The 12,184-nt window shown below is 47.9% G+C and overlaps 1 protein-coding gene across 1 annotated transcript; it reads right to left on the reverse strand.

Annotated features, from left to right (window-relative positions):
• Positions 1 to 227: 227 nt before the first annotated feature.
• On the reverse strand, positions 228 to 1,736 carry LOC123160185 (ervatamin-B-like). The gene is made up of 2 exons (XM_044577994.1): positions 1,169 to 1,736; positions 228 to 1,036 (listed from the first exon to the last, which is right to left on the reverse strand). The coding sequence occupies exons 1-2, from the start codon at positions 1,707 to 1,709 to the stop codon at positions 426 to 428; spliced, it is 1,152 nt and encodes a 383-aa protein (XP_044433929.1). The 5' UTR covers positions 1,710 to 1,736; the 3' UTR covers positions 228 to 425.
• Positions 1,737 to 12,184: the final 10,448 nt, after the last annotated feature.

Consider the following 12,184-nt stretch of genomic DNA (forward strand, 5'->3'; position numbering starts at 1 on the left):
ATTAGCAAGTTTAGGGACTCCAATGTGCATTTCAGGAGATGAGAGACCTGGATGACACTCCCTAGTTCATGTACCGCTGGTGTATTTTACAACTTAAATAAATAAAACAGAAGGGAGATACTTCCTCCACCCCAAATTGCAAGTCGTTTTAATTTTTTTATTTAGATACGTACATAGTAAAACATAATGTATTATATAGGTCAGGTGCATAGCAAAAGCTATGAATCTACAAAAAACAAAACGATTGTTTATTTATTATAGGCAAGGATGCATGTGTAGCACCCGAACCTTTACATGCATAGCATAGACATGGAGTAGACAATTGAATAGCTAGGTACCGTGCAATTATTCATTACATATATATAATATAAGTAGAGATGCACGGAGTCACACAAAGATGATGGAGGTGCACGGCGGCTGGATCATCAGATGATAGGGTAAAGCGGGTACTTGGCAATGCCGCACAAGCCCAAGGGTGGCGAGTCCCTAAGGAAATAGACGAAGCCTTTGTCGCCCCACTGGTCAGTCCACGAGTTCTTGCCAATCCAGTACTTGGTCCCGTCAGGCTTGGTCCCGTACCCGACGATGGCCAGCGCGTGGTTCTGCGTTGTCCCGCACGCCCCTTTGTTGTACACGCCCGACCTGGAGCAACCGGCGTTGTACACGCCGCGGATGTAGTGCTGGAAGCAGGGGTCACTGTAGTCGAAGGATGCGGCGACGGGCTGCTGCGCCACGGCCGCCATCAGCGCCGCCTCGTCACCGGGTGGTGAAATCTTCTTGTAGCCTCTGAGCTTCACCGCGACCGGCTTGGCCCTTTGGCACGTGCCCACCTTGCCGGTGTAGGGGTAGGCCGCCTCCGTGGTGATGCCACCGTTCTGGATCACCCACTCGAAGGCCTTGTCCATCCAACTGTTGCCGCAGCCGTTAATCCGACAGTCCACCAGCTGCTGCTCCGACAGCACCGGTGGCGATCCGCCCGTGCTGATCGCATGCGCGCTCTCCATCGTCGCCACCGACGTGAACGCCCAGCAAGACGCTGCACGCGCGGACACGTACGTACGTTAGATGACCACACACTTAGCTAATTGCATCAATATAATAGAGTAGACGACGTACGACAACTCGCATCGCATGCATGCATGATTTATTTTGGATGGATGTTACTTACAACAGGATTCCCCTTGATACTTGGCTGCTGTGACGACGCCTTTCTCCCTCCAATCGACGCTCGCAGGCACCACCGCCGTCAGATTGGTATTGGTATGACGAGGTGGCTCTTCGACGGCGGCGGTGCCCTCGTGGACGGGGCCAGCGCGAGTTGTGATCACCGTCATCTCCTCCGACTCCCATGACGACTCGTCGTTGCTGCTGTACATGGCCATGAACTCGTCGTGGGTGAGGTCGGTGAACGGGGTCTCGCCGAGGCTGTAGCTCATCCGGCTGTCCCGATTCGCCGCCTCGATGAACTCCATGTTGCTCCGGTACACCTCAAACCGGTGCAGCTTCTCCTCCACGGTGGCGTACGACCGACCGTGCGCCGCCATCCACCCATGGAACCTCCCCAGCATCAGCAGTGCCTCACCATCCAAGCCATGGTCCAGGGTACCTGAAGCTGATGAAGCCATGGAGGGGATGAAGAATGCGGCTGCCACCAGTAGCGGCAGCAGAGCCAGAGCCATGGATGAGGACGACGAGCGCATGAAAGCCATGTCCGATATGGACGATGTTTAGCTACCTTTGGGTACAGCCATTTATAGAGGCCCGGCGATCAATAGATCTCACTACTAATTGACGTCCTCCTCTTGCAATTGGTGTGCTGTCTTTTTCCATAGACTTGAAAGCCATGTCCGATATGGATGATGGTTAGGTTTAGCTACCTTTGGGTACGGCCATTTATATATAGGGGCCCGGCGATAGCTCTCAGTACTAATTGACGTCCTCCTCTTGGTCTTGGTGTGCTGTCTTTTTCCATAGACGTCTAGAGTGAGCCTCATATCACATGCTGGCAAATAAACCGCGGAAAACACTATATCTCCTTTTAGGCATAATTCATGGATAAGAAGGACTTTTTTCTTTGAGGTACTCCTTTGTCTCACAACAAGATCAGACTTGTTGGTTTATCTTCTTCTACTATTTTTAAATGGGAAAGCAATACCCTATTCAAGCATTTTCTTCTCCCATTAAAACTGAATTTTGCTCCGTCCTCCTCTTGCCAATCCAAGGATTGCGAGCTCCTTCTCTGCCTCCGACGAGGTTGGATCTTGGGAGTTCGGGCTCTTGCAAGCTTCTCTCCATTGCCGAACTTTTATCGAACGCCGATTACGGTTAGCCGGCTTGTATCTCGTTTCCGCCTCATTCATTGTATCACGCTGGATTGAATGGCTCTTTCATTATTAACCCCTTTGCTTCTCGATCCGATCCTACCGCTTCCGCTCCAATGGAGGGACACTCCTCGGGTAACACCTCTCCTGCAAGATCCCGGGGTCACCTTTGGGACATGCTGGATCCCGCGAACCAGGGTGTTCACCATCCAATCGTTGTCAACTTGGGTCACAAAAAAATAGAAGAAGCTAAAGCAGCAAATATATGGTGACACGAAGGAGTACCAGAAAGCCAAAAGATCTTATTTTTATATATGTACTTGTTGTAGACCAGAGGGCGGTGGCTGGACGTGAAGCTGTTGCTGTTGCAGTGGGTCTGTTTAGCACGTCGGTGACCTCGCTATGATTTGAAGGGGCCATCGGAAGGTTCTTGTGAGGGTTTCTTTCTCTAGACCCGGTGGTTTGCTTTGGCGATGAAATACAAAGAGATTTTTTACGATAGCGATTCAGAATAATATAATAGGTCGCAAACACGCCGCAACTCTGGGCTGAGTCATTTACTATCAATGAAATGATGGTATTTGTTTGCTGGTGCTAGCCAACGCCATTGATGTGAGGTCGCGTGCCCAAATTCAAGTACATCCAAATCTAGTGAATTGCCCAATGTGCCCCTAACACCTGAATATACTACCCGTTTTCTGGTGTAGTATTAGCAAATCCAGGCCACTAGATCAGAAAAATAAACGGTCCAAAATAACTTGATGTACCCTAAAAGGGAAGATTGTGCAGCAGCGGCGGCGACCCATCACATGTAGCTGCTGGGATCGAGGAAAAATTGTGGCGACAACACATGGCTAACGTCGATGATGTTGCTATTTGAGCACCCGGGGTTGAGCTCCGGGGTGAAAGACTAGGTCTGACCCGAGTTGGTTATACCTGGCAATGATGATGTATTTACGTTGTTATCTTGTTGAAGGCATTATTCAGATATGCTTAGAATGGTTCTTCAGCTTGAAAACATAGATTCTGGCCTTAGGTGGTTGGATCCGGTGATGGCGGGCGCTTGAGCATCGCTCCCTTTCTGAAGGCGTTGATGTTGAAGAACTTCCTCGTTCATGTGGTGTCATGAGATGGTTGGTGCAGATATTGTCATTGTTGTAGTTTATTGATCGTGGATCTGATCGCTTTCTTTTTTTTCTCCTCCCCACGCATAGCTTTTGTCTTATATGACTTTGCTATTTGTTGGCGTGTTTTTTGCTTGCGTGTGTTCATATTAAATGTGTACATCCTAGTTATGCAGAGGCCGGGTGTGTGTTCATTATGAGTGTATCCTCTTGATGCTCCATTTAGAGCCAATAAAATCCACTCTATTGAGAGAAAAAATAAACCAAGAGGACAACAGTCAGTGGGGTTTGCTTGATGCCAGTCAAGTGCTCTAACCACTAGGTTAGAGAACCTTTCGCTATATACTTTTTATTACTGGTGTAAGTGTTTCTCTAATTAGATGAGCTTCACTAGAGCTAAAAGGATATTCTTTGTAAGACAAAATCCGTGTACTCTTAAAAGTGCATTTATTAAGTATATGGGTAGGATGGAAAAACATGGTCAGTTGCCTTTGAATGGTAAAACAGCAAGTATTGTAAAAGACATGTCTATATACAACACCTGAACATTTTTTTCCTCCCCATACCCAATTTTTTCGGACCATTAGATCTCCATCCAATAGTGGATAGCCCATCTTGTTCCTTCATTCTACTACATATGCACTTCTTTCTGTCTAATTAAACTCACCCCCACCCAACCCTCCCATCTTTTCTGGTAAGAGCCGCTACTCATGAATGCATGCATGGACCATGCATGGAGCCCCCAGCCCTCAGCTACCCTATCCAAACAGCCGACAGTGCTGCCATTATCGTACGTGTTGCCTCATCACTCATGTGCCGACCATGACCTCCACCATATAAACGTGAGAGATGTGAGTCAAGTCGACAACGATTGCATTAACTCGTGATTGGGGCGTGACAGGTAGGACGCGCCCCTTTCACTTTCCTCCAACTGGTGCAAGATAGAAGGCGCACTGTCAAGGGTAAAATCCGTATGTGTGACTTCCTGCTAGCTAGCTAGCTGCTACAAATTCAGTTTTCACACACAAACAAACAAGACCGTATAAGGTACTCTCTCTGTAAACTAATATAAGAGCATTTAGATCAATAAAATAGTAATCTAAACGCTCTTACATTTCTTTACGGAGGGAGTAGTAGATTAGATACATAACCGGAACTGACCAGCTAATCATCAACCCCAGGAACGGGGGCTCCTTGCCTTGACCTGCTTGTTGATGCAGAGACGGAGGACGATCCCTCATTCCTACGGCGGCATGTCGGACAACACTGGCAGGTACCTGTCCTGCCGCCCGCGTCCATGGCCGCCTCCATGCCGGGACGACGCAACTCCTCACCTTGGCGTCCATGTGGTCGGTGTCCGCGTCCACGGGAGTGTGCACCCACACCTTACACCTGTACCTCCAGCTCCAATCCAGCATGGACCCGTAGGCGATGTCAGTCACGGGCCACTGGTGTCGCTCGGCAAGGTGGCCATGGAGCACCGGCGACAGGCCGAGGAAGCCGTAGCCGGGCTCAGGGCAGAGGCACGGCGCGCGAGGGCACCCCGCACACCAGGCGGTGGTCGCCAACCATGCAGTACACCACAGAACTCCCGCAGCAGTACACCTCCTTGGGGCAGGGCAACCTCACCGCTAGGAGGTAGCTAGCGGTCACCGGTAATCCCCCTCATCGCGCTCATGACGCGTGCTTCGCCCAGCGTTGCACAAGAACCAATTTTTTTATGTGTGAGAGAAGTAACTAGGAGGATGAGCGAGAGGTGCACATACGAACAGCAATTATTGCTGCCTTGACAATTCCAACGCATGAGAGTACTAAACCGAACATGCATGTACTGCAATCCTAGCTATAAATAAGATTGCAGAAGAAATGTAACATGAGACTTTCTATATTACAAAAAATGGGAGACTAAAATACTTGGAAACTTTGGGAGGGTTCCACACCAATACGCCAAAAAAATGGGAGACTAAAATACTTGAAAACTTGAAAACTGATGCTAAATTTGATGCAAATGAAGATGTCGGTGGCAATCATAGAAGACAGAGAAAATATTAGAAATTAATTGAGCCATGTGAGGATAAATAGTCATTTTCTACCCGTCTAATTTCATGATAGACAATACTTGACCAGTCGAGTATAAACTACGAGAGAGATGCGAGATATCACTCTCCCCATGCAGATCCTTCTCCCACCCCACACCAGATCACCACCATAGATCTGTCCTCCTTCTGCTCAGCCCCACTTTCCCGGCTTCTCCGGCAGCCATACAAATAAACCCAGTCCCAACCAGTAGATAACTGGATACCAAGGACAAGGATATATACCCTGAAGAAAAGTAAGAGCTAGTTCATGGTCTACAAAATGGTTAACATGTGCCAACTTTCTTCAACAGGAAAGAGAAAAGAAATTGTAAAAAAATAATATGCAGCAAGCATGATCCATTTGACATTCTCGATCTCTCAAGCTAGTTTTTTTCAAAAGAGTGAGATGGGCCCTGGAAGAACATATTTGCACTACGACGGTGTCCATACTATTTAGCTATGCTCCTGGCAACCTTGTGACAAAACCTACCAACATTATTTTCCAATGGACAAAGGAGCACAGAAAGTGAATGCCGCCAAATCATACAGCTCTACCTACCATCCAGTCATGAATCTCGTTTAGGCCCAGCTGCGGACCACCTTATGGAAAACCTGTATTGCAAAAAGAGAAAGAGAAAAGAAATATCAACATTATGTTGTTCTAACCTCGGAAGATGTCCCCCACAATCTGCTCAACTCTTCTTACGCCCTCCACCATTATTCTTCGACTTCTTGGGTTTATCTGCATCACGAGCCAACCTCTCCTCTCACTCGAACGGAGGTGAAAGAAGAAGAATAGAGGACACAAGATTTTCTGGTCGGGCGACACGGGCGTGCCGCTGATGTGGAAGAAGAAGAACAGTGGACACAAGATTTTTTGGCCGGGCGACAAGAAGGGCAGGGGATGTCGGCTTCCTGCGACACGGGCGTGCCTGCCGAAGAGCGCACGCCGCTGATGCTGTCAGCCAGCTCCTTCCTGCCCTTCTTTGCCAGGTCGCCGGTCTCGGGCGGGCAGGGAGGCAGCAAGAGCGGCTCGGTGTGGCAGGCTAAGAAGCTGGCGGGGCGCAGGGCGGCCGCGGATGACATCCGTCCAATGGAGCCGCTGGGTGCACCACCAGCGCCATGCCAGACGGTGATGGCCCTCGCTTCCCCCCGCCCCCGCCCCTCGGTGTCGCTCTGCTCCAAGAGGTGGCCACGGCGGCGCTGATCATGCAGGGCAAGAGAACCAAGACGGTGGCCGCGGCTTCGATCCGCTCCAGCTCGCGCTCTAGGGGCGCCAAGGCGAGCCTTCCGGCGATGCAAAGGGCCCAGCTCCTTCAGGCCCAGAAGAATCTCGAGATCTCAGGTAACTCTCCTCCGCGCTTTACGATTCTAAATACTTTCTCTGATGATCATCTTGTAGAGGTGTTGGAGGAGAGTGGAGTGGACGTGTCGTGCATTGGGGGCACGCGTGAGCTACTTCCTCTACTGAATGCAGCAGAGCAGGCGCAAGCGGCAATTGTGGCAACGGTTGTGGCGCGCGCGGATCAATCTGTGCAGGGGGCAGGGGCCTCTCATGCACAGGCGATTCGGCCCGATGAGGGGGTGCTGGCAACAGGGGTTGCCCCCCTCCCTCGCCTGGCAGGCCCAAGGCGGGGTGCGTGGCCAAAGCAGTGTCCTCGCGGGGCATTCACCTTCGTAATAGGATCTTATAGATGTGGGCCATCTTTGGAATATTCGCGGGTTCAGACACGCGGGCCATCGAACCTAGTTGAAAGAGTACATATGTAGGGAGTCAGTAGATATTGTAGCGTTACAGGAAACTATCAAGCAAGACTTTGGTCATCACGAGATGCTTGCCATCGACCCCTTGGAACGATTTTCTTGGAAGCATTTAGCAGCGTTGGGGCACTCTGGGGGAATGCTTCTTGGCTTTGACCAAGCCGTTTTCGAGGTGCTCACTTCGGACGCGGGTACTTTCTTCCTTGCCGGCCACATTCGCCACCGTCAGTCTCAGAGGGAGCTGGTGGTGATTCAGGTCTATGGCCCAGCGGATCACGCCCGATCGGCTGAGTTTCTGAGCGAATTGCAAGCGAAGGTGCACGCGATTAGTTCAGCGTTGATCCCTTTCGTGGTAGGGGGATTTTAACCTAATCCGCTCGGGTGCGGACAAAAACAATTGTAACATCAACTGGGCACGGGTGTCCATGTTTAACAATGCAATTGCATCCATGGCTATCCGGGAGCTGGCCAGGTCTAGGGCTTGATACACGTGAACCAACAAACAGCTAGACCCGGTGCGCTCGGTGCTCGATCGAGTGTTCATATCCCCTGATTGGGAACTGATGTACCCTCTATGTTTGCTCATTGCAGAAAACAGGATTGGTTCTGATCACGTGCCACTTGTCCTATCCTCGGGGGAGGACAGGATTAGGCGCAGCCCTCGGTTTTTCTTTGAGACGGCTTGGTTTGAAAACCCTCCCTTTGACTCCATCTTCAGGGCGAAGTGGACTGCTAGTGTTAGTCAGGTTGGCCCCCAGCAAGGCCCAATGGACTTCTGGATCGCGACCGGAAGCCGCCTCCGGGCCAGCCTAAAGGGTTGGGGGGCCAACTTGGGCAGGCAGGAACGATCGCTGAGGGAAGGCATCGTTGCTGAGATTGCGAGCCTCAACCTCCAGGCGGACGCGCGGCCTTTTTCCGAACAAGAATGGGCTCGCAGATACGCGTTGGAGAATCAGGTGCAGTCTTTGTTGCGGGCAGAGGAGGAGTACTGGAGGCACCGGCGTGGCCTTAAGTGGATCCTTAAAGGGGACGCAGACACCAACTACTTCCACGCCTACGCCAACGGGAGAAGGCGTAGGTGTGCGATACTCCGCCTGCAATCTGATCAGGGGCTTTTGCTGACGCAGGCGGACATTGTTCATCACATTTATGACTTCTACATTAATCTCGTGGGAATGAGTGAGGAGCAGCGAGCAGGGGTGCGCGCTGATCTTTGGGACCCTTCCAACACTAGTAGAAAAGGGGGCATCAGTCCCGGTTCGTAAGGGCCTTTAGTCCCGGTTCTTTAACCGGGACTAAAGGTCGCGGCCACGTGGAGCTCCACCTTTAGTCCCGGTTGGTAACACCAACCAGGACTAAAGGAATTTTTTTTGAATTTTTTTGAATTTTTTTATTTTCAAATTTCTGAATTATTTTAACCTCTAATCTCTAATCATCACCCCTCGTCACTGCTTAATTTATCCTCTAATCTCTAATCATCCCTCATCATTCCTAATCATCAAACTTCCCGAACGGTCACCCATCCTCCCACTCCCCCAGCCTGAGCACGCTTAACTTCGGGTTCTATTCTCCCTCGTTTCTAAGTCTGCACTTGTTGTTTTGCTGACAGTAGTAAGATGTCAATCCTATTAACCCTCAGGAATTTTGCATGAGCATTTCACTGTTTGAGTTTGAAACTATTGTTTTAAAAAACAATAATTATTTAGTCACACTAATATTTCTTGAATAATTAGTTTGACCACAGTTTGACCAGATTTGACCAAATTTCAAAATAACTGAAATAATTATTTAGTAACACTAATATTCTAGAATAATTAGTTTGACCATTGTTTGACCACAGTTTGAATTTTTTTTATTTTTTCCACTCTAGATCTTCAAAGCCCCGTAACTTTTTTTCTGTTAGGTTTTTGAGGATTTTGAAAATGTTTAACGGGGTTCCCCCCCGGTTAAACTTTGATGCAACTTTTTGAGTAGATGATTTTCCATATAAAAAACTTTTTCATCCGAGTCAGTATGCAAAAGTTATGCCCATTTTACTAAATTCTAGAGAGATTTTGCAAATAAAGTCAAAATTCACATTTGCAAATTTTCCCAACAGCTAGACCACATATCACATGGGAAACTTATTTTTATTATTTTTTTGACATTTTCATCATTTTCTTTTATTTTTTTTAAACTGAAAAGGCGATCCCGGGGGGCGGGGTGGAGTTTGAAAATGTGACCTTTAGTACCGGTTCGTGCCATGAACCGGTACTAATGCCTCAAACCCCATTAGTCCCGGTTCGTGGCACGAACCGGGACTAAAGGTCTAACCCTTTAGTCCCGGTTCGTGCCACGAACCGGTACTAATGGGCATCGCACCCTTTAGTCCCGGTTCGTGGCACCAACCGGGACTAAAAGGTCCAGACGAACCGGGACAAATGGCCCACGTGGCCCGGCCAGCCCCCTGGGCTCACGAACCGGGACTAATGCCCCCATTAGTCCCGGTTCTGGATTGAACTGGGACTAATGGGCTAAATCGGCCTGGACCAAAGCCCTCTTTTCTACTAGTGATGGCAAGTCCTTTATACTTTGGTGAGTTTGATGGTGGTCTTGCCTAGGTTCTGCCAAAGGCCCATAAGGAGCTCAAACAACTCATCGATATTGTCATCTTTGCAATGCTTGATTTCAATCACTTCCAAATTATCACACTTGAAAGACATAAGATTCTGGCTTTCGAGAGCAACATTTCGCCACTTGGCCCTTGCCGTCCTCCTCTTGAAGCGATCTGTGAACTTTAGGTAGTATAAAACCGTATAAAAGGATGTCAAGTAGGAGGCCAATTAAGTGATGAAGCATTGTATTAAATGTAGACATAGTTGAAGTACCTCACAATTCTGCAAAGTAAGCTTTTCTAAGCTCGGCACGCTTTGCAGAAATTGATCCAATGTTTGAATATTTGCTTTTGTTTTGAGATCCCATCGGTCGATTAATAAAGTTCTCAAATTATGGAACAGTGGAACTTTAACTGCAATCTGTTGTAGAAATGCCTAAAACGCATAAATAATATATTACAATTAAAACTCACAAACGGAACTTCCAAATGGGGTAATTTGAAATACCTCATGTCACAGTATTTGTCTCATTTTTATGGAAAAATAAAGATAATATTAGAAAAATAAATATATTGTAATTTTTTTACGGATGTTTATGGTTCTGTTATATCATTCAATAAAGGACAACAACCGATCGTGCAAATTAATTACTACCCTTAACATGATAAGATCTTCTGATTAAATAAATATAGGTATGTTTTTTTTCTTATGCAGCAGCACCTTGCTAGCTAGGATCCAGCATTAACGGGAAATGAACCTTGCTAGGTGTGAGATAAATCGAGGCAATATCACATGCTGGCAAATAAACCACCGAAAACACTATATCTTATTTTAGGCATAATTCATGTATAACATGATTTGAAGGGCCTTGGTGGGTACGTACAGTGGCATCTTTCACACCTTCACTACCACACCAGCCATTTATAAGTGCTTAATTCCCGCCAAATTCTTGGAAAAAAATAAGATCTTTTTTTTCTTTGAGGTACTCCTTTGTCTCACAACAAGATCAGACTTGTTGGTTTATCTTCTTCTACTATTTTTAAATGGGAAAGCAATACCTTATTCAAGCATTTTCTTCTCCCATTACACCTGAATTTTGCTCCGTCCTCCTCTCGCCAATCCAAGGATTGCGAGCTCCTTCTCCGCCTCCGACGAGGTTGGATCTTGGGAGTTCGGGCTCTTGCAAGCTTCTCTCAATTGCCGACCTTTTATCGAACGCTGATTATTGTTAGCCAGCTTGTATCTCGTTTCTCCCTCATTCATTGTATCACACGGGATCGAATGGCTCTTTCATTATTAACCCCTTTGCTTCTCGATCCAATCCTACCGCTTCCGCTCAAATGGAGGGCCACTCCTCTGGTAACGCCTCTCCTGCAAGCTCCCGGGATCACCTTTGGGACATGCTGGATCCCACGAACCAGGGTGTTCACCATCCAATCGTTGTCAACTTGGCTCACAAAAAAAGAGTAGAAGAAGCTAAAGCAGCAAATATATTGTGACACGAATGAGTACCACAAAGCAAAAAAGATCTTATTTTTATGTACTTATTGTAGACCATAATTGCTAATTTCATACTTTTAATCTTAGAAAATTAAGTGCACTTGACGCCGACTCTTTTCTTCCATGTGTTTGATATATACTTTTTCTTCCATTTAGTGGAAAATATTAGAACTTGGAGGGAATTAAGCATATGTCGATGGCGTGGTAGCGAAAGGTTGTGCAGATTAATCCATCCATCAATTATGCAATTCAGATCTACTGTCTTGGGCTGTTTGTTTGCCAGCCTGTGATACAAAGCTCATTGTAGGGGGGGAAGCTAACCAAGAGGACAGCTCCAGATCCGTAATGCACGGCGGTGGCTGGACGTGAAGCTGTTCCTGTTGCTGGTTGTTCCGGTCTAGGACACATCGACGTCCTAAATGAATGCGAGCGCTACCAGAAGGCTAGCTTAATTTGCACTTCAGTGCACCGGGCTAGCAGAATCTTCACCGTCCTCTTGCACTGCGTGACACCCGAAGAAATCGGTTCGGCCCTTTCACTAGTAGTGTATAGCCATACCCAATTTTTTCGGACCGTGAGATCTCCATCCAGTAGTGTATAGCCCATCTCCATCCTCACGTCTCGATCTTTTCTGGTAAGAGCCACCACCCGCTGTCGTCCACTCCCTCGCTACCCATGAATGCATGCATGGACCATGCATGGAGCCCCCAGCCCTCAGCTACCCTATCCAAACAGCCGACAGTGCTGCCATTATCGTACGTGTTGCCTCATCACTCATGTGCCGACCATGACCTCCACCATATAAA

Source organism: Triticum aestivum, chromosome 7B (assembly GCF_018294505.1).
Source record: "Triticum aestivum cultivar Chinese Spring chromosome 7B, IWGSC CS RefSeq v2.1, whole genome shotgun sequence".
In the NCBI taxonomy this organism is placed as follows: domain Eukaryota; kingdom Viridiplantae; phylum Streptophyta; class Magnoliopsida; order Poales; family Poaceae; genus Triticum; species Triticum aestivum.